Below are 19,031 nucleotides of genomic sequence, written 5' to 3'. Positions count from 1 at the left end.
AAGTCAAGGCAACCAACCCCAGGCTCTTGGGGTTATGAAAAAGAAGGCTTTCACTCTCAAACAATATTTTTATAAAAGTCCTACTAGAGGTCATAGAGACTTACTTAGGCTATTCAAGATCTAGCAAGATGTAGGTCAGTGTTTACCCAGTTTTCTAGAAGACTGTGTTCTAATTCTGTTGTATGGTCTCTCTTAACAGCATCTTTGCTCAGGACCTACCTACGTGAGGAGGTGTGGGTGGGGAGAGGGAGTTCAACTGGTTTTTCCAAATGGCAATAGGGCTGGAGAGCTAGCCTAGAGGGGTAAAGGCATGTCCCAGCCCCTCAGTTGGTCTCCTGAGCATCACCGTGAGTGATGCTCCAGCAGTCAGGAGTATACCCTAGTACCTACAAGTATCTGAGAAGAAAGAGGAGGAGAAGTTTTGCAATCTTAGCTTTCATCCCCTGGTACCTCAAACACTCAGTGGTCCTCAAACTATGGCCTGCGGGCCACATATTGTATTTGTATCTGTTTTGTTTCTTCATTGCAAAATAAGATATATGCAGTGTGCATAAGAATTCGTTCATAAGTTTTGTTTTTACTATAGTCAGACCCTCCAATGGTCTGAGGGACAGTGAACTGGCCCCCTGTTTAAAAAGTTTGAGGGCCCCTGCATGGGTTTAGCCCAAAGCAGCAACAGGGTGTAAACCAAAAATCAAAAAGGAAAGAAAAAGAAGGAGGAAGTATGATGATGCAAAGATTATAGCATAAAATAGTCATAAGTTAATTTGCATATCTTGGAATTGGGAAAGTATAAAGGCAATGTTGTCATTGCCTTAAGTGATGAAGAATTAGGAATCGCATTCCTCTGGTAAAAATAAATAGATGGGCACCAATACAGTGAGGAGAGAGCTTGCCTACTAGGCAATCCAGGTTTGATCCCAGCACCCCATATGGTCCTCCAAGCTCTACCAGAAGTGATTCTTAAGTGAGAAATGATTCCTGAGTTGCTAGGTGTGGCAAAAAAAATTTTTTTAATAAAACATTTTTTTTCTTTTTTTTAATATTAATAATTTTTATTTTGACCAAAGTGGATTTTGTAGTATTTAAAATATTATGGAGCCGGGAGAAGTAGCAGTAAGGGTATATTTTTTTTTATTAATTACTTTATTTAAACACCATGGCTATAAGAGTGTTCATAATACATTTTGTTGTTTTTTTCCACAGTTAAAGTCATACAATATACAATACCCTTTACCAGTGCACATTTCTCACCACTGATGTCTCCAATTTCCCTTCCATCCTCCTTTATGTCTTCTCCCCTGCCTGTCTCTGGGACATACATTTTTTTCTTTTCTCACCTCTCCTCCACTCCCCTACTCTCTCCTCTCCTCTTCTCCCTCTTCTTCCTCCCTCTCCCCCCATCCAGAATGTCTGGACTAACTTTTATAATTCTTTTTTTTTTTTTTTTTTTTTTTTTTTTTTGTTTTTGGGCCACACCCGGCGGTGCTCAGGGGTTACTCCCAGCTGTCTGCTCAGAAATAGCTCCTGGCAGGCACGGGGGACCATATGGGACACCGGGATTCGAACCAACCACCTTTGGTCCTGGATCGGCTGCTTGCAAGGCAAACGCCGCTGTGCTATCTCTCCGGGCCCTGGACTAACTTTTAAGAGGAAACCACTTCCTAGACTTCAGCCTCATCACCACAGAACAGAAATACAGTACTACCTTCCCCTCTGGACTGCAGAAGACTCATCTGAAAAACAGGAATGGAAAACAACTGGGGAAGTAGGAGACAGGCTGTTTGCTGTTTTTCCTTGAGCAATCTTTTTTTTTTAGATTAGTATGCACAATTTTATATAACTAAATTGAATCATCCAAAGGAAATAAACATAGAAATAAAACATTTTTTAAAGAAAAACTTTCTTTAAAAGAGAGATGGTAGGTACCCTTTGCAATCCTGAATCAGGCTATTCTCCTGGAATCTTATTTTAATGACACAGGAAATAAACAAACAAACAAAAAACATGTTTCAGGGGCCGGAGAGATAGCACAGTGGTAGGGCATTTGCCTTTTATGCAGAAAGACAGTAGTTCGAATTCCAGCATCCCATATGGTCCCTCAAGCCTGCAGGGGGTGATTTCTGAGCATAGAGCCAGGAGTAACCCCTAAACGCTGCTGAGTGTAATCCAAAAACCAAAAAAACAAAAACATGTTTCAACTATGGGACAAATTAAGTAATATATATATATATATATATATATATATATATATATATATATATTTGGTTTTTGGGTCACACACGGCAGTGCTCAGGGGTTACTCCTGGCTCTACACTCAGAAATCGCTCCTGGCAGGCTTGGGGGGGGGACATATGGGATGCCGGGATTCGAACCACCAATCTTCTGCATGCGAGGTAAATGCCTAACCTCCATGCTATCTCTCCGGTCCCTAAATTAAGTAATTTTTCCAGTTATCTCCTTTACTAGATAGGTGAGCTAGCAGTTTTCCCTAGTAAAAAGCTGGTGACCCAAGGAGGAAGGGGCTCCATATTGAAGAAAATGAGGAAAGAGGGTCAATGGATAGTGATGGAAACTAGGCTTTTGGGAGTAATCATGATGGTGTACACAAACAATACAGTAAATACACCTGAACACTTTTATAAGCTAATGTTAGCTTAGTGTAATTTGTTCATACAAATCATACCCCTATTTCCAGGGAGGTAGCTCAAATGGTAGAGTACATGCCTAGCATGCAGAAGGCCAAATCTAATCTCTGTAACCACATGGTCCTTTAAAGCACCTCTAGGTAACCTAAGTGGCACCCATTTCTAAAAAATATAAAAGTATAGGGCAGGAGAGATAGCACAACGGTAGGGCATTTGCCTTGCATGCAGCCAACCCAGGACAGTAGTTTGATTCCTGGCTTCCTATATGGTCCCCCAAGCCTGCCAGAAGTGATTTCTGAGTGCAGAGCCAGGAGTAACCCCTGAACACCGCCAAGTATGACCCAAAAACCAAAAATAAATACATAAATAAAAGTAGCAATGGAATAGATAAAAGTTATCCAAAACTACATGAAAATTCTGTGGAACTCTATGTAGGTTTATTGTTCCAATAGAAATTAATTCTATACATGACTCTAGGTGCCGCTAAGAAATGTCAGTGAAGTTAAAATATATACCCATCTGTTTTCTGCCACCTGTTATGCAAAATGATTCTCTGTACACAAATTAAATGGCGATTCTTTATTACTAAAATGTATTTACATAAATGTTAAGGCACAATAAAAAATAAATTACAATACAAAAGTTCTCTTTAGGAATAAGACATTGAACAACAGAGCCATATAAACCCTGAACTATTTCATCAAAATACGAGTGACAAGTTTTTCTGGAAAAATACTTCAAGAATTTTTAACTACTTTTTCACTACACTTACAGAACCATCATCCAGATCATTTGCTTAAAAAAAAAATCCAGTTATTACATTATCAAAGCTTGACTTAGGAGAAGAAATATGACATATTGATTAGAAATAATTCAGACAAACCTCAGATTTTAGTTTTGTTTCAAAATTGGATTTTGAAAGTTAACTTCTTAAAAGAGTGTGACAAGCAAAGACAGGGGACAGGAGCAATAATAGTACAGTGGATAGGTCGGTGAATGAAGCCAACCTAGGTTTGATCCTCACGATGCTCATTCAGCACCTCATCTAGTCCCCAGAGCCTGGTAAGAGTAATTCCTGAATGCAGAGCCAGGAGTTACCCCTATGTACTGCCAGTTGTGAGCCCTCCCTACACCAAAGAATTGCAAAGATAGATTAAGGCTTATATGGAAATTACACCTATTGTTTTAAAGCCCCTGGAAAATTATCCAAAATTGGCATCTTTAAGTATAGATAACATACTTGAAAATTCCAGTTCCCTGAAAGAAATAGTATCATCAGCCCAATCATATCAGGCATTAAAGATTTTGAGAGTGACTAAACTTCAAGTCTTTTTTTTTTGGGGGGTCACACCCAGCAGCGCTCAGTGATTACTCCTGGCTCTACGCTCAGAAATTGCTCCTGGCAGGCTCGGGGGACCATAAGGGATGCCGGGATTCGGACCACTGTCCATCTGCATGCAAGGCAAATGCCCTACCTCCATGCTATCTCTCCAGCCTCATCAAGTGTCTCCTTTTTATAGCTGCTACTGTAGCTTAAATTCAAAAAGAAACAGGGAAACTAGATACATTTTTAGAAAGCTGTTCTACTTTCTATACCCTACTTAAAAAGTTTCATTATCTACTAATACTGGGAGGAGAGAGGAGTGAGTTTGGAATAAAGCCAGCTTTCTTGTTAATTTTGGTATCTCTTTGCCCCAGACCAAATCTTCTCTGTCAAAAATAAATAGATTTTTTTAAATTAATATAAGTTGTTTCTTCCAGTTTTCAGAGCTTTTCAGAGCATTGTTTAAAAAAAAACACACACACATTATCACTGAGAGCTACTTTTTCTCAGCATCCCTAAATTCTTCAAGTTGTATGTACTATTTAACTGTTTCATGATTCCAGTCTAGAGATGTCATCTCAGAGCATAGTCTTACTCGGTTGCTGTTATTGTAGATCTGGGGTGAGGGGAAGAGAAGAGAGCTGGGCAGCTCAGCCTTTATTCTCTGCAGGAAGGACTGGGCTGTTTGCTTTTCACAACTTATGCAATTGTAAACTTTGGATCAATGGACATGAAAAAATAAAGAAACACCCAATTTATCATCTTCAAAGAACTCAAGTGCGATGTATTTATCCCATGCTTAAAGCAAGAGTCAGAAAACCCAAACTATTGAGCCATATGAATTGTGCCAGTTCAGTTAATCAGTTAAAAGCAGCTGAGAAATTATCTCCCCTTCTCATCGATTGTATGAGCAGGAAAGAGTAAACACAGTTTCAGTAGTCAGAACACTGCTCTAAAAAAAATAGAGGCCAGGCCTCTGGCTGAGGGTCAGAAAACATGCCTCCCATGTATTCTTGCAATCCTGGGTCCAAATCCTCTGCACCACCAAAATAAATGACGCTAGAAACTAGTATACTAAGGGAAATGACATGACAAGGTGACTTTTCCCCCAATATATGCTAGCATATATTTGTGCACACGTCACATAATAAAGGAGTGTTTGGGAGCAAAAATATTGTTTCTCCATATGCAAAAGCCATTGAGAATCGGAGAACCATTTGTGCTCTGAAATTAGGTGAAATGTAGCAACATGCTGGGTGTGAATCCAGAGGAATCTATTCAAGAAACTTGGGCTGGTTCTGAGGGATGTTGCTTCTGGAGATGTTTAGACATTGCAGAGATACTTGGAAGTCAGATCACAATGGGAAAAGCCAAAATTTCCATGAATTTCAGATTCTCTTTGGGCTCTTGTTCTTGGAAATGTTTAGCTTCCTGAAATGCAAAAGTTTAGGTGAATAATATATTTAGAAAATGAGCAACAGAAGTACTTGGTGTTAAAACTATATATTGTAGCTCTTTATCCAGTATAAAGGAAAACTTCTTCTGCAGTACTAGGGATCAAACCAAGGGCCTCAGACATTTGAAGTTTTGGGTTGGGGGGGGCACATCCTACAATGTTCAGGGATCAGTCCTAGCTCAGGGATCATTCCTGGTGGGCTCAGAGGACCGTAGGGAGTGCCAGAGATTGAACCAGAGTATGCTAAATGCAAGGTAAGCATCCTACATGCTATGTTATCACTCTGGTCCTCGAGTCTTTCTATCTAACATTGAAATCACACTTCTACCAATGTTCTTCGACATGTGTGCTTCCCCCTAATGTACCTGTAAGTTCCCTGGATTCTTTCACATACATAGTTGTCAGAGTCAGTGGCCTCTGCCTTTCAAGAACACTACAGCTCTCTCAAGTAAATATTTCTCTTCTAGTCCCCCATATGTACTTCCCCTTTAATTATAACCAAAATCAAGCAAACAGAAAACAGACAAAATAGGGAGAAATAAGGGAGGCACCAAGACCAAGATTACTAAGTAGTAAGCTAGGTACCTAGGGGACCACAATTTCTTGCAGCCCCGGGGGAGAGGGAGGAGGATATGGAGGTAGGACGAACACGGAGGTGTAGGGAGGACAAATCGGTGATGGGAACCCCCCTGATTTTATGTAAATGTGAACATGTAATATTATTGTCAACAATATGTAAACCACTACGACCAAAATAAAAATTATATTAAAAAAAAGAAAACAGACAAAATGTGGAATTTGTTTATCACCTAATTTTAAAGCATTGTTCATTATTGGCTATATTGGGGGAACATGGGGGTGGAGGGAAACAGGAGATATTGGTGGTGGGAAGGGTGAAGGATGGTGTACACTGTATGACTGAAACCTGACAATGGACAATTTTGTAACCATGGTGCTTAAATAAAGCAATTAAAAAATTGCTAATGTTTTACCCTTAGTACTTTATTTTTGTGCCACACCCAATGATGCTCAGGGCTAATTCCTGGCTCTGCATTCAAGAATTACTCCTAGGGCCAGAGTGGTGGTGGAAGTAGTAGGGCATTTGCCTTGCACGTGCTAACCTAGGATGGACTGCATTTCGATCCCCTGGCATCCCATATGGTCCCCCAAGCCAGGATCAATATCTTAGTGCATAGCCAGGAGTAATCCTTGAGCATCACTGGGTGTGGCCCAAAAACACACACACACACACACACACACATAAAAATTACTCCTAGTGATGCTCAGGGGACCATATGGGATACACAAACCAAGGTTGACTCTGTGCTCAGAAATCGCTCCTGGCAGGCTGGGGGACTATATGGGATGCCAGGGATCGACCTGGATCAGCACAGCACAACACAGCATAGCACAGCACTGCGTTCCAGCCCTCTCCACTAATTTATTTTTAAAGTAGGGACAATTTTCTCTATAATCAAAATATATTTATCAGACCTAATAAAAGTGAAAAATTCCGGGCCCGGAGAGATAACATCGGTGTTTGCCTTGCAAGCAGCCGATCCAGGACCTAAGGTGAATCCCGGTGTCCCATATGGTCCACCGTGCCTGCCAGGAGCTATTTCTGAGCAGACAGCCAGGAGTAACCCCTGAGCACTGCTGGGTGTGGCCCAAAAACCAAAAACCAAAAAAAAAAAAAAAAAAGTGAAAAATTCCCTAATTCTATCTGCAAAACTGTATATGTAAGACTTTCCCAATTGTACCCCCAAATCCTTTTACTAGATTGTACTTAGTTTGTTCAAATTAGTATCCACAACATGGTCAAATATTACATTTGGTTATATTCCCTTTCATTTATTTTTATCTAAAACACCCCATCTTTATTGTCCATGACCTTGTATCTTGCTTTGTTTTTGTGAAACTCAGGGGTTCCAAATCTAGGGTGTCACACATGCAAGGCATGTGCTCTCTCCCATCCACTTGATTTTAAAGTGATTATTATCTTTAATAACATCTCCCTCATATACCAAATTTGTGTGTCTACATTAACAATAGATTCATTGTCCTCCACATTCTCAATTTTAAATGCTTGAGGTCTTGACCTAGAGTTCTATACTATAAAAATGGATCCTTTGTAATCAATGGAAGTGGACCTACTCTGGAGAACAGAAATTTTTGTAGATGAAAAAAAAAATCATCCTACATTTTTAAACCTCATGAACTAGAAAACTGGTAAAAACAAAGATATGTGCTACTAAAATTGGATTTGTTGTACATGTAACTAAATGAAGAGGAAGTGAAATCAATTCCAAATTGTACAAAGTTCTATCAAAAGCAGGCACACCTATTGAGTCATTCTCCTTATGCCGTGATTGACTTATAACAAAATGAGCCAGAGATGGCGCTCCATGGTTCAGTACATGCCCTGCATATGGGAAGGTCTTGTTTGAGGGATTTGGTGATTAAAGTACTTGACCTGCATGTGGCCAACCCCAGTTCCATCCCAGGCACCACATATAGTCTCCTGAATATCAACAGGTATGATCCCTGAGTTCTGAGCCAAGAAGTAAGCCCTGAGCACCAAAGGATACAATTCCCTCTCCCCACTCCCCCACAGAAAATTATCCTGCTGGTGGTAACAATAACCCTAGAACCTCAACTAATCTAGAATTGAGGGATTTCTTTCTTTTTTTTTTTTTTAGAATTGAGGAATTTCTAATCCTAAATCTAATCCTAAATTTCTAATCCTAATCTACCAAAAGAAGCCACCCATAATACAGGGGATTTTTCTCTCCCTACCCATTTCCTCTGACTTTACATAGGACACTCCTAAGGGCATGCCATATGGGATACAGAACACCCAAAAATCAATCAAAGGGAGAGCTCTGGGAAGCCCACATTAAAGGGAGCCTGACAAAGTAAGAAATGCCCCCATGGTGAAACTTACCACCTACAAATGTTAGTCCGTATCTTCTAAATAAATCGAGACTTTTTTTTCGTGGTTGAGCTTCTCTTCTTCTTCTTTTCTATATCAAAAGTACAGAAACTGAAGTCAGGTAAACAAAAGCAGAATACTGAGGATGGGGATGGGTAAAGCCTGAAAAGCTTCAAGGCAGGGAGGCTTTGCTCCATCATCTGGGAAGAATTTGATACAGCTGGGAGCAGATCCAAACTCACAGGGAGCTGAGCCACGGGGTCCACTTTATAGCAGTGCCCAGGTCTCCACATGACCCTATATGACTCTTACTACCTTCTTCTAGAGCCCAGAAATTTAAAGCAGCTTCTCTCTAGTATCATAAATAGCCACGCTCAAATTCTATTCCTTACTCAAAAGCCAATTGTATTGACCTAGAAGTCACTTTTGTGCTTGGATTCTGTTTGAAGTAGAATTGCAGAGTTGGCTCTATCAGAGTTTTTTTTAAATCCACTAGTTACTCCTGCAAGTGATTTTTGAGGATAAGAAACTGCTGGGGCTGGGACCTTTGAGTATCACAGTTGTGAAAGAAAGTATTTGGACTGCTACTTCCTGGTTGCACTAGTCTGCAAACATTAATTCCCAGTCAAAGTCCTAAAATGCAAGAATTAAACCTGTAAAAATCAGAAAAGACCATAGGCATTGTCATGATCATGGACAAGGCGATGAGTTTTAGCTAGGACTCCCATAGCACTAGCAACAGAAGAACAAGAAATCAGTTTGACTCATAAAAAAAAAAAAAATGTTGCTGCTGAGGAGATAGTTTTGTTTTGTTTTGTTTTGTTTTTCGGGTCATACCCGGCAGCGATCAGGAGTTACTTCTGGCTCTATGTTTAGAAATCGCTCCTGGCAGGCTCGAGGGACCATGTGGGATGCCAGGATTCAAACCAATGACCTTCTGCATGAAAGGCAAATGCCTTACCTCCATGCTATCTCTCCAGCCCCTGAAGAGATAGTTTAGTGAGTAGAGCACTCTCTTTGCTTGTGGCTAACCTAGCTTCATTCCCCAGTATCCCATATGGCTCCCCAAGTCCCATCAAGAATAATCTCTGAGCACAGAGCCAGGAATAAGTACTGGGCACCACCAGGTATGGATAAAGAACAAAACAAACAAACAAAAACAAATATCAAATGGTGCAGTTGTTTAAAAAAAAAAAAAAAGTCTGGCTAACCATAAAGGTCAGAGAACCCAACAGGCAGAACACAAATATTCTTTTTTTTTTTTTTTTTTTGGTTTTTGGGCCACACCCTGTGAGGCTCAGGGGTTACTCCTGGCTATGCGCTCAGAAGTTGCTCCTGGCTTCTTGGGGGACCATATGGGACGCCGGGGGATCGAACCGCGGTCCATCCTAGGCTAGCGCAGGCAAGGCAGGCACCTTACCTCCAGCGCCACCGCCCGGCCCCAGAACACAAATATTCTTTACATGTAGGAGGCCTGGGTTTGATCTGCTGAGTTCCACTAGAAATGAGCCCTAAGCACCTCTAGGTATGGTCCAAAAAACACAAAGCCAAGTGAGGAAACAAAAGTTAAACATGGTTGGTTACCTATGCTCTAGCAATTCTACTTCTAGGCATATGCCCAGATTGAAAATGTATCTACACAAAAACTTAAATAAAAGCAAAACCCTGCCGTAATAACTAAAAATGGAGAAAAAAATATAAATACCTACAAATTGATAAACAAAATGTGGCAATACATCCATATGTAGCCATAGAAAGAAATTACTGCGTGCTCTGTAATATACATAGATGGATTCTGAAATCCAGTAGATTTCTAATTAGACTAAATTTAAGCTCTCAAACAGTAAAGGCCATACATTGGGTTAGGGATATAGCATGACCATACTACCATTGCCTTGGATGTGAAGGCCCTGAATTTAATCTCTAGTACCACACACATGCAAAAAGGCTACATATTGTAAGATTTAGTTTATAAGAAACATCCAGAACAGGCAAATCCACATAGCACATTATGGGCAGGAATCGGTGGGAAGGGAAAATTAAGCGGGAAGTGGGAATAGATGGGAAGTGAAGGCTTCAAAGTTTTGCACCTTTTGAGAGGTAATGAAAAGTCTCTGAAATTAGTGGTGACAATTAACAACATGCAAATTTTAAAGGATTTCATGTCAACCTCAATATGAAAGGTGGCTAAGCATCTTACATCAGCACAGTCCAGTTACCTCCAATCATGACCAGATGGCTTCTACAACTGCATGACAAGCATCCCCAATAGGGGACCCCACCCTATCAATGATTAACAGATTTTGCTTGTTTTCCCATTGTCAGGGCCACACCTGGCTGTCCTCAAGGTTTACTCATGTTTCTGTGCTCAGGCGGTCCTCTATACAGGATCAAGCCAGGGTCAGCCACATGCAAAAAAGACACTCTCCTACTGTACAATTTCTCTGGTTCTCCACCGTGGATTCTTTTTTTTTTTTTTTTTTTTTTTTTGGTTTTTGGGCCACACCCGGTAACGCGCAGGGGTTACTCCTGGCTATGCGCTCAGAAGTCGCTCCTGGCTTGGGGGACCATATGGGACGCCGGGGGATCGAACCGCGGTCCGTCTCCTAGGCTAGCGCAGGTAAGGCAGGCACCTTACCTCCAGCGCCACCGCCCGGCCCCCACCGTGGATTCTTACATCAAATTCTTACATCTCTTACAGTGGATTCTTAAATCAAATTCTATTTAATTAAGAAACCTACAGAGACTCAAGTAAACTAAAAAACTCCATTAAAGAGTTATTCAGTCAAACACTAACATCAGGCTCCATCCCACAGGTTTGAATTCTATGGTACAAAATTTAGTCCTAAGGAAGAACCTGAATGTAAAGTCATTTGGTGACACAGCAAACTTCCAGCAACCACCCTGACCCAGCGAGAAGTGCAGGAGCATCTTACGATTGGATCGCCGCCACCTGATGAGCTCTCTTGGCCCATCGCTTTTTATGGAAATGCTGAAAGAGGGCCACGGCGATCACTACGATGATCATCAGGGCACTGGCTGAGCCGATCACTAGGGCGAGGAAGTAAATCTCAGAGAACCGCACTGGAAGGAGAAAAAAGATCCCATTGGATTGATTCGAAAGACAGAAGAAGTATGCATCATCAGCTGGCATCTTCCTTTATCCTACTGTATTTCCAGTAATGGTTGGAAATCCGCCAAGCTGGCAAGATTCTCAAGACAACAAAACGTGATCCTAAGTGTTGCCCCAATTGAATCATGACTAGAAAGAGCTTTGAAATGCAAATGTTTTAACTGCACCCAGAGCTTCTGAATTGCGGGTGGAGCCCAGCAATCTGTTTTCACATGTCCTTAAGCTGATTCTTATGAATGCTAAAACATTTCTACAACTTTTGGGCAAGAGAACAGCTGACTAGAATAAGGTTATTGCTGAGCTTGTCAAGTCCTTCACTGTTTCTCCTTGATTGGCTGTCACTACTGTTAGTCAGCCACTTAGGCAAATACCGGTATGTTAAAGGTCTATAGCAATCCAGGCACTTTGATGGATATACAAAGCCCCCAAAAATAAAATAAAAATTCCTTGACAGCCTAAAGAAATTCTTGTCCACTGGGAAAAGAGGCTAGGAAATGGTGAGGTAGGATCAGCTGCTTTTTCCATGCAGTTTCTAAGCCAAACTGGGAAACCTGCCTGGGTCTCCTGTCATTTAGTTTCTTTTTTTGTTTGTTTGTTTGGTTTTTGGGCCACACCCGTTTAATGCTCAGGGGTTACTCCTGGCTATGCGCTCAGAAGTCACTCCTGGCTTGGGGGGACCATATGGGACACCGGGGGATTGAACCGCAGTCCGTCCTAGGCTAGCGCTTGCAAGGCAGACACCTTACCTCTAGCGCCACCTTCCCGGCCCCGTCATTTAGTTTCTTACCTGACTTCAACTTCAATAAACTCTCAGAACCCAGAAAGATGTTAGAGGATGATAAGCCTTAATGATAATATAAGCCCCAATATCCACGTGTGTGTGTGTGTGTGTGTGTGTGTGTGTGTGTGTGTGTGAGAGAGAGAGAGAGAGAGAGAGAGAGAGAGAGAGAGAGAGAGAGAGAGAGAGAGAAAGATGGGTGCATGTAAACAGCAAGTAACAAGCCACAGCTTTCATTAGAGTTTCCATATATTTAAGAACCTCTGAGTCCAATCTATTCATGGCACAGGGGAAGAAAAAAGCTCTAAAGACATTCCAGGACTTCAATCAAATTTAAATGGCTTGGGCCTGAGAGATAGCATGGAGGTAGGGTGTTTGCCTTGCATGCAGGACAGTGATTCAAATCCCGGCATCCCATATGGTCCCCCAAGCCTGCCAAGAGCAATTTCTGAGCATAGAGCCAGGAGTAACCCTGATCACTGCTGGGTGTGCCCCTCCCCCAAAATTTAAATGGCTTATCCCAAGGTCACACAACTCTCTTTAGCTCAAACCTTGAGGGTCAATACTAGGAAGAAAAAGAAAAAAAATCACAGCACCCCCACAAGGCTTAGACATTTGGGCATGATACTCTCAAAGTCTAGACTAAAATAACAACTCCAGGGGTGTGGAGCGATAGCACAGCCATAGGGTGTTATCCTTGCACAAACCGATTCAGAACAGTGGTTCTGAGCACATAGTCAGGAGTAACCACTGAGTGTCACCAGGTGTGGCCCTAAAACCAAAAATAAAATAAAATAAAATAAAATAACAACTCCATCATTCACCTGTGTATGGTTGGGGGTGATTATGTGAGCCTCCATTTCCTCCATGGGTAAAGTAGAAAGAATGATGCCCATTTCTTGGGTTCTATTATTTGATAAGTGGGGGGGGGACATTTTCAAGCAATGCTCAGTGACTTGGGGGCCACTCTTAGATTCAGTGTTATTCAGTGTTAAGGACCTCCAGGGGTATACTCAGTGACTGTGCTAGGCACTGGAATCTCTAGGGTTTTAGCAAGAAAAGCCTGGTTTCTTTGAGTCATCTCCTGGACCTGGCTGTGAAGGATTCAATGCGAGAGTACCTGGGGGTGCTTTGGACGTTGGCTAACATGAACTGGTACTACTCAGTATCAGTGAAGTGAATGACAGTGGAGAGAATCAGTGGAGAGAACTGACAGACCTTCCAGAAGTGCTGCTTTCTCTTCCTCACACAACCTCAACAACCATTTTTGTACTAGATGTCCTGTTTTTCTTCCAATTTCCTTTCAAAGCCAGACAAAACCTTTCTCTCTTGATCCTAGGCTTTCTCCTCTGGAGCTTAATGATCCCAAGAGTCAGTCATCTACAAGCTCAGCCAGACCCCAAAGAATGGCTACTCTCCTTTTGACAAACATGCCCGCTGACCCGGAAGCATTCCTTCCTGTGGCATACCTGTTTGCACAACGCTGAGCTGGATCTCCCCAATCAGCCCATCCACATCTGGTGGATTCTTCACCTGGCAGGTATAGGTCCCATTGTCATCGAACTGTAGCCTCCCGAGAATGATTGAGACATCGTAACGCTCAGGGTTCCCGTCCCAGACCACCCGGTCCTTGAAACGTCCAACTGTTGGTCCATAGGGACTCATGTGGAAGTAGAACAACTATAAAGAAGAGGCAAGAACTTCAGTAGCAGGCCTGAGGCAGGGGGTGCAGAGGAGCAGGAGGAGAGGAACCTCTCTGGTCAAAGATATGGTGTCAGACCATTGCATACATGAAGCCCTATCATTAACAGGATTGTAAATATCATCATGCCTAAAATTAATATTTTTTTTTTTTTTTGGTTTTTGGGCCACACCCAGTAACGCTCAGGGGTTACTCCTGGCTATGTGCTCAGAAGTTGCTCCTGGCTTGGGGGACCATATGGGACACCGGGGGATCGAACCGCGGTCCGTCCAAGGTTAGCGCAGGCAAGGCAGGCACCTTACCTTTAGCGCCACCGCCCGGCCCCTAAAATTAATATTTTTAAGTTTTAAATTTTTGGCTTTTGGGAACCGGAGTGAATACACAGCAGTAGGGCATTTGCCTTGCACACGGCTGCCCAGGACAGACTGCAGTTTGATTCCCCCAGAGTCCCATATGGCTTCCCCAAAGCTAGAAGCAATTTCTGAGTGCATAGCCAGGATAACCCCTGAGCGTCACCCGGTGTGGCTCAAAAATAAAACAAACAAAAAAAAGTTTCGCTTTTGGGCCACATCTGGTAGTGTTAGTTTAAAGGACACTCCAGGTTCTGGGCTCAGGAATTCCTCCTGACAGGCTCAAGGACTATATGGTATGCCAGAGACTAAACCCAGACTGATCACTTGTAAGGCAAGTCCCTCCCTGCTGTTCTATTTCTCTGGCTCCCAATTAAAAACAAAATTTAAGGGAGGGGACGAGAGGAATGGAGAGAGTGTCTGTTGGTGGTACGATGAGACTGGAATTTTAGTAATGGGTGTGGTGAGTCTTACACAGATATAAAGCTATATTCCTGAAATATCCCCATATAGTATTATTAGCCAAAAGTACAAAACATGAAGGTTTATTCTTTTCTAAAAAGATGAAAATATTTTCCCTATTTGCTATTTATATCATAACAACTTCCAAAAAGTATTCAATGTAATTTGTAAAACAAACCAAATGCATGGTTAAACATGGCATAAATAAATAGCTTATTTTTGAAAAAAAAAAAAAAAAAGGACTCGAGTTGGAAAGATAGTACAGCAGGTTGGGTGTTTTGCCTTGCATGTGGCTGACCCATATTTGATCCCCAGTACTTTATATGGTCCCTAAGCCCTGCCAGGAATGATCCCTGAGCACGAGGCAGAAGTAAGTCCTGAGCAACACTTGGTATGCTCCCTTTCCTCCAAAAAAGATCTTCAAGACAAGGAGGTTGTGAGAGGGAAGCCACAGGGCTGATGTTAGCTCTCTTACATCTATAGCTCTCACAAGAATCTCCAATTTCTTTTTTGTGAGCCACTCACTTCTGCCTCTCTTCCCAGCTTGCCTCTGAGCTTATTGCTAAGCAAAAATCACAAGAAAAATCCGGAGAGATGGACTGAATTCTCTTCCTAACCCAAAGTCCCTGGAAATGAAATGAATGGGCTTACAAACTGCTCAGGGCCCCCATCCTGAGGACGGAAATTCCAGGTCACGGTCAGCGAGTCCCCCACAGGAGCGAAGCTGGAGAAAGTGCATTTTAACCGTTGATCCGTCCCATTGACAGCCTCCAGCGACCGAGACGTATAAATCTCCACCGCTGCAGCGGGCCACAGAGCTGCCACCAAGGAAAGGGAAGGAAAAGTTAGAGGCAAGGGTGTGCCCTTGACTGCTGGCACAGGCGGGGATGGGAGGCTTGAGGAACCCCTTGAGGAACCGAGGAGCCCTGCTTTCAACTCCCTAACCTAGTCTGCCTACTTGAACTTCGGAAACCCCTGTTATCCCCTTCCACAAAATATCTCAATATATCACCAAGAAGGGGTCAACACCAAGAAGGGATCAACAAGAAGGGAGCATACTGCAACAAGGGATCAACAAGAAGGAGCAGTGTTGGGGCCCAGTACTAAATCGCATTCCTCATATGCATGGAATCTGAGTTTGATCCCAACAGAAAAAAAAAAAAATTGTGTCCAGCCAGCCTGGTTGGTATTTAGTCTTTTCACAGCAGGACACTGAGCCTTCTGGCTTCAAAATTGTAACACATGGGGCAAGAAAGAGTGTAGAATGGGTAGGGCTTTTGCCTTACTCATGACTCGCACAAATTCAATCTCTAGCAGCCCTATGGTTCTCCTGGGCACCAACAAGAATAATCTGTGAGCAAAGAGCCAATATTTAGCTCAAACCACTGCCTGGTGTGGCTTAAAAAAAAAAAAAACAAAAAAAAAACACAAAAAAAAAAAACTAGTAACAGGACCAGAGAGAGAAAAAAGTGGTTAAGGTACTTACTTCCCTAGCTTGTAGTCAACCCAAATTCAATCTCAGCCTCTGCAAGTGGCCCCTGGGACACAGAACCAAGTGACCCATAGCATCCCCCAGCCCCGAAAAATATGGCAAAAAAAAAAACTAAAAACAGCAAACAAACCAGAAAAGAGAAATAAAAGTTTTCCAGACTAATTGTTAGATGAACCAAACGTATTCAAATGAAGCCTTACTGTATATCTGGTATATTATAGCTACATAGAGGGGCCAGTTTTTGTAAAGGGTCCCAGTTGGAGGATTAAATGCTCCTTGGTTTTCTGCAAAAATAGAATTGCTCAAGCTTGCCAGCTCTGGGACCCTTTATACCATGTGGCATCTTTTACTGCAATAGTTACACGGCAAAGGTCTGTATTGGACAGTTTCAGAACCAGAGAGGGTGTCTCTCTGTCTCTCTGTCTCTCTCTCTCTGTCTCTCTCTGTCTCTCTCTCTCTCTCTCTCTCAAACACACACACAGTCTGTCTCTGACTCTCATACACTGTCTTTCTCTATCATGTCTCTGTCTCACACACACTGTCTCTGTCTCTTTCTCTTTCTGTCTATCTCTTACACACACACACACCCCTGTTTCTGTCTCTCACACACACTGTCTCTCTGTCTCTGTGTCTCAGTCTCTGTCTCAAACACTATCTCTGTCTCTGTGTCTCAAACACTGTCTCTCTCTGTCTCTTTCTAAGTCTGTCTCTATCGCTCATACTTTCTCTGACTCTCACACACACTGTCTCTCTGTGTCTGCCTCTCTCACATACACTGTCTCTCTCTGTCTCTGCTTCTGTGAGAGAGAGAGAGAGAGAGAACGAGAGAGAGAGAGAGAGAGAGAGAGAGAGAGAGAGAGAGAGAGAGAGAGAGAGAGAGAGAGAGAGAGAGAGAGAGAGAGAGAGAGAGAGAGAGAGAGAGAGAGAGAGAGAGAGAGAGCTAAACCTGTTTGTCCAAAAGCCCGAGGTGTTCCCGAAACAACGCAGTAACTTCAGTAAAGCCCAAAGAACTGCCTGGAAGGCCCGGGACCCCGACCCTTCGGCGCACTAGGGGCTCCCCGCCTAGGTGGGCAGGGCAGGGGGACACGGGACGGGAGGGCCCTTACCTGGGAGCTGCAGGGCGAGGAGGAGCAGCGCTGCGCGCAACGGGCTCTGGTCATACATGGGGGCGACCCGGCTCCGAACCCGGGACGCAAGGGCAGGCAGGTGGAGGGCTGCGACACCCTCGGAGGCCACTGCAGCGGAGGAGGAGAGGAGGAGGAAGGGACGGGCGCTCGGTCCCTCACCTTTGGGAACCCGAGCACGCCAGCTTGTGACTCATGCCGGCTTGCTGAACAACTCTGGAAGGAAGGTGGGGCCTCGGCTCCCTGCTCCCCTCCTTCCTCCACGGCCTCCCGCCTAGGCCAGCACGTCCGCCCAAAGTCCCAAATTGCAAACCCTCCCCTAGGCCTCCCGGGTGGGCTGGGTCCAGGACTCCAATGGTGGGAGCGGCCTGCAAGGCCCCCAGAGGCGGTGGCTGGCCTCCGGCTCACTCTCTCCCAGCAGGCTTGGAAGGTGAATGTCGAAATAGCCTCAGGATTCCACTGCCCCCAGGTCCACCTGGGCCTGGATTCCAGCAGCTAGCTGCCTTCTTCCACCTTCAGACCCGACCTTTATTAATTTATTTATTCTGGGGATCCCCGCACCTCTTCGAAGCAGAGGCTTCTCGCACTCCCCTAGAATGAAATAAATCTCAGTGTTCCAAAATCCCAATCCCCTTTGCCTGCTGCTGGACACTAGGTTTGACACCCTCAGCCCGGTTCATTTGGAAAAGAACTTTCTGGTCTGCTTAGGGCCTCACCCCAACACACCCATGTGGGAGAGGTCTGGGAGGAGCTGAAGCACCCCCTAAAAGAAGGTGTGTGATTTGCTCACCGTTGCAAGGGTAACATTAATGCTGAGGCTTTTCCTGATTGAATTCTAGGGTTCTTTCCACCTAAGACTACACCTGGTGTGAATCCCGCTGCGGAGGATTCCGTATGACTTTTTTTTTTCTCTCCTTCAATCTCATGTGTCATCTTTGGAGGATCTGAGAAATCTAAAAATGTATTCTCATTGAAATGTGAAAAGCTGCCTCCTGTGGTGGCAAGACCGGGTGGGGGTTGAGGGGATCCTCCGAAGCAAACTTTACCGTGTCTCCTTCCCTGAAGAGGCAGGTAGAGATTCTGAACAGAAACCTTGCTCTGCTCCTGGCATTAGCAATCTAGAAAGTCTCTCGTGATTCATAAAATCTAGTTAAACTCTGCACTGCTTTAGAAAGGAACGTGATGACTCAAAAGACTAAAGATCATAAAGAAGGAAGAAAAAAAATTCCACGAAGATGGCAGATTTCAGACCTGAAATCCAGGAAAAGGAGCTGAAGAAAGAAAAACAGCACAGCAGGAAAGATGACAGATTCTCGGTGCCAGGTGAAAGCAAACAACACTAACCGATCAAGCACAGATCAAGCACCGATCAAGCAGTGAGCCTACAGCTAAAACCAGTGACCGCCAGAACCCAGGACCAGCCAGGTAGTGTTGGAATGAGTGTTTCTGCAGAAAGTTTGTGCTCCTTTGTCAGCCAGTGGTCAGAGAGCCACTTAAAATCCAAATGTTGGAGAGCATTTAAGACAGGAGTAAAGGCCAGAGAGAAATATCACACACACACACACACACACACACACACACACACACACACACACACACACACACACACACCTGGGAGAAGTCCCTGAGT

At 43.4% G+C, this 19,031-nt stretch overlaps 2 protein-coding genes across 2 annotated transcripts in view; one reads left to right on the top strand and one right to left on the bottom strand.

Annotated features, from left to right (window-relative positions):
• UBE4A (ubiquitination factor E4A) overlaps positions 1-19,031 on the top strand; it is a 626,538-nt gene that overhangs the window by 498,221 nt on the left and 109,286 nt on the right. The window lies entirely within an intron of this gene.
• MPZL2 (myelin protein zero like 2) lies at positions 4,899-17,497 on the bottom strand. The gene is made up of 6 exons (XM_049778189.1): positions 17,384-17,497; positions 15,437-15,603; positions 13,741-13,951; positions 11,297-11,444; positions 8,373-8,451; positions 4,899-5,403 (listed from the first exon to the last, which is right to left on the bottom strand). The coding sequence occupies exons 1-5, from the start codon at positions 17,439-17,441 to the stop codon at positions 8,385-8,387; spliced, it is 651 nt and encodes a 216-aa protein (XP_049634146.1). The 5' UTR covers positions 17,442-17,497; the 3' UTR covers positions 4,899-5,403; positions 8,373-8,384.

This window comes from Suncus etruscus, chromosome 8, assembly GCF_024139225.1.
Source record: "Suncus etruscus isolate mSunEtr1 chromosome 8, mSunEtr1.pri.cur, whole genome shotgun sequence".
In the NCBI taxonomy this organism is placed as follows: domain Eukaryota; kingdom Metazoa; phylum Chordata; class Mammalia; order Eulipotyphla; family Soricidae; genus Suncus; species Suncus etruscus.
Note: the sequence above shows the minus strand (reverse complement) of the source record. Positions and strands in the feature narration are given on the sequence as shown.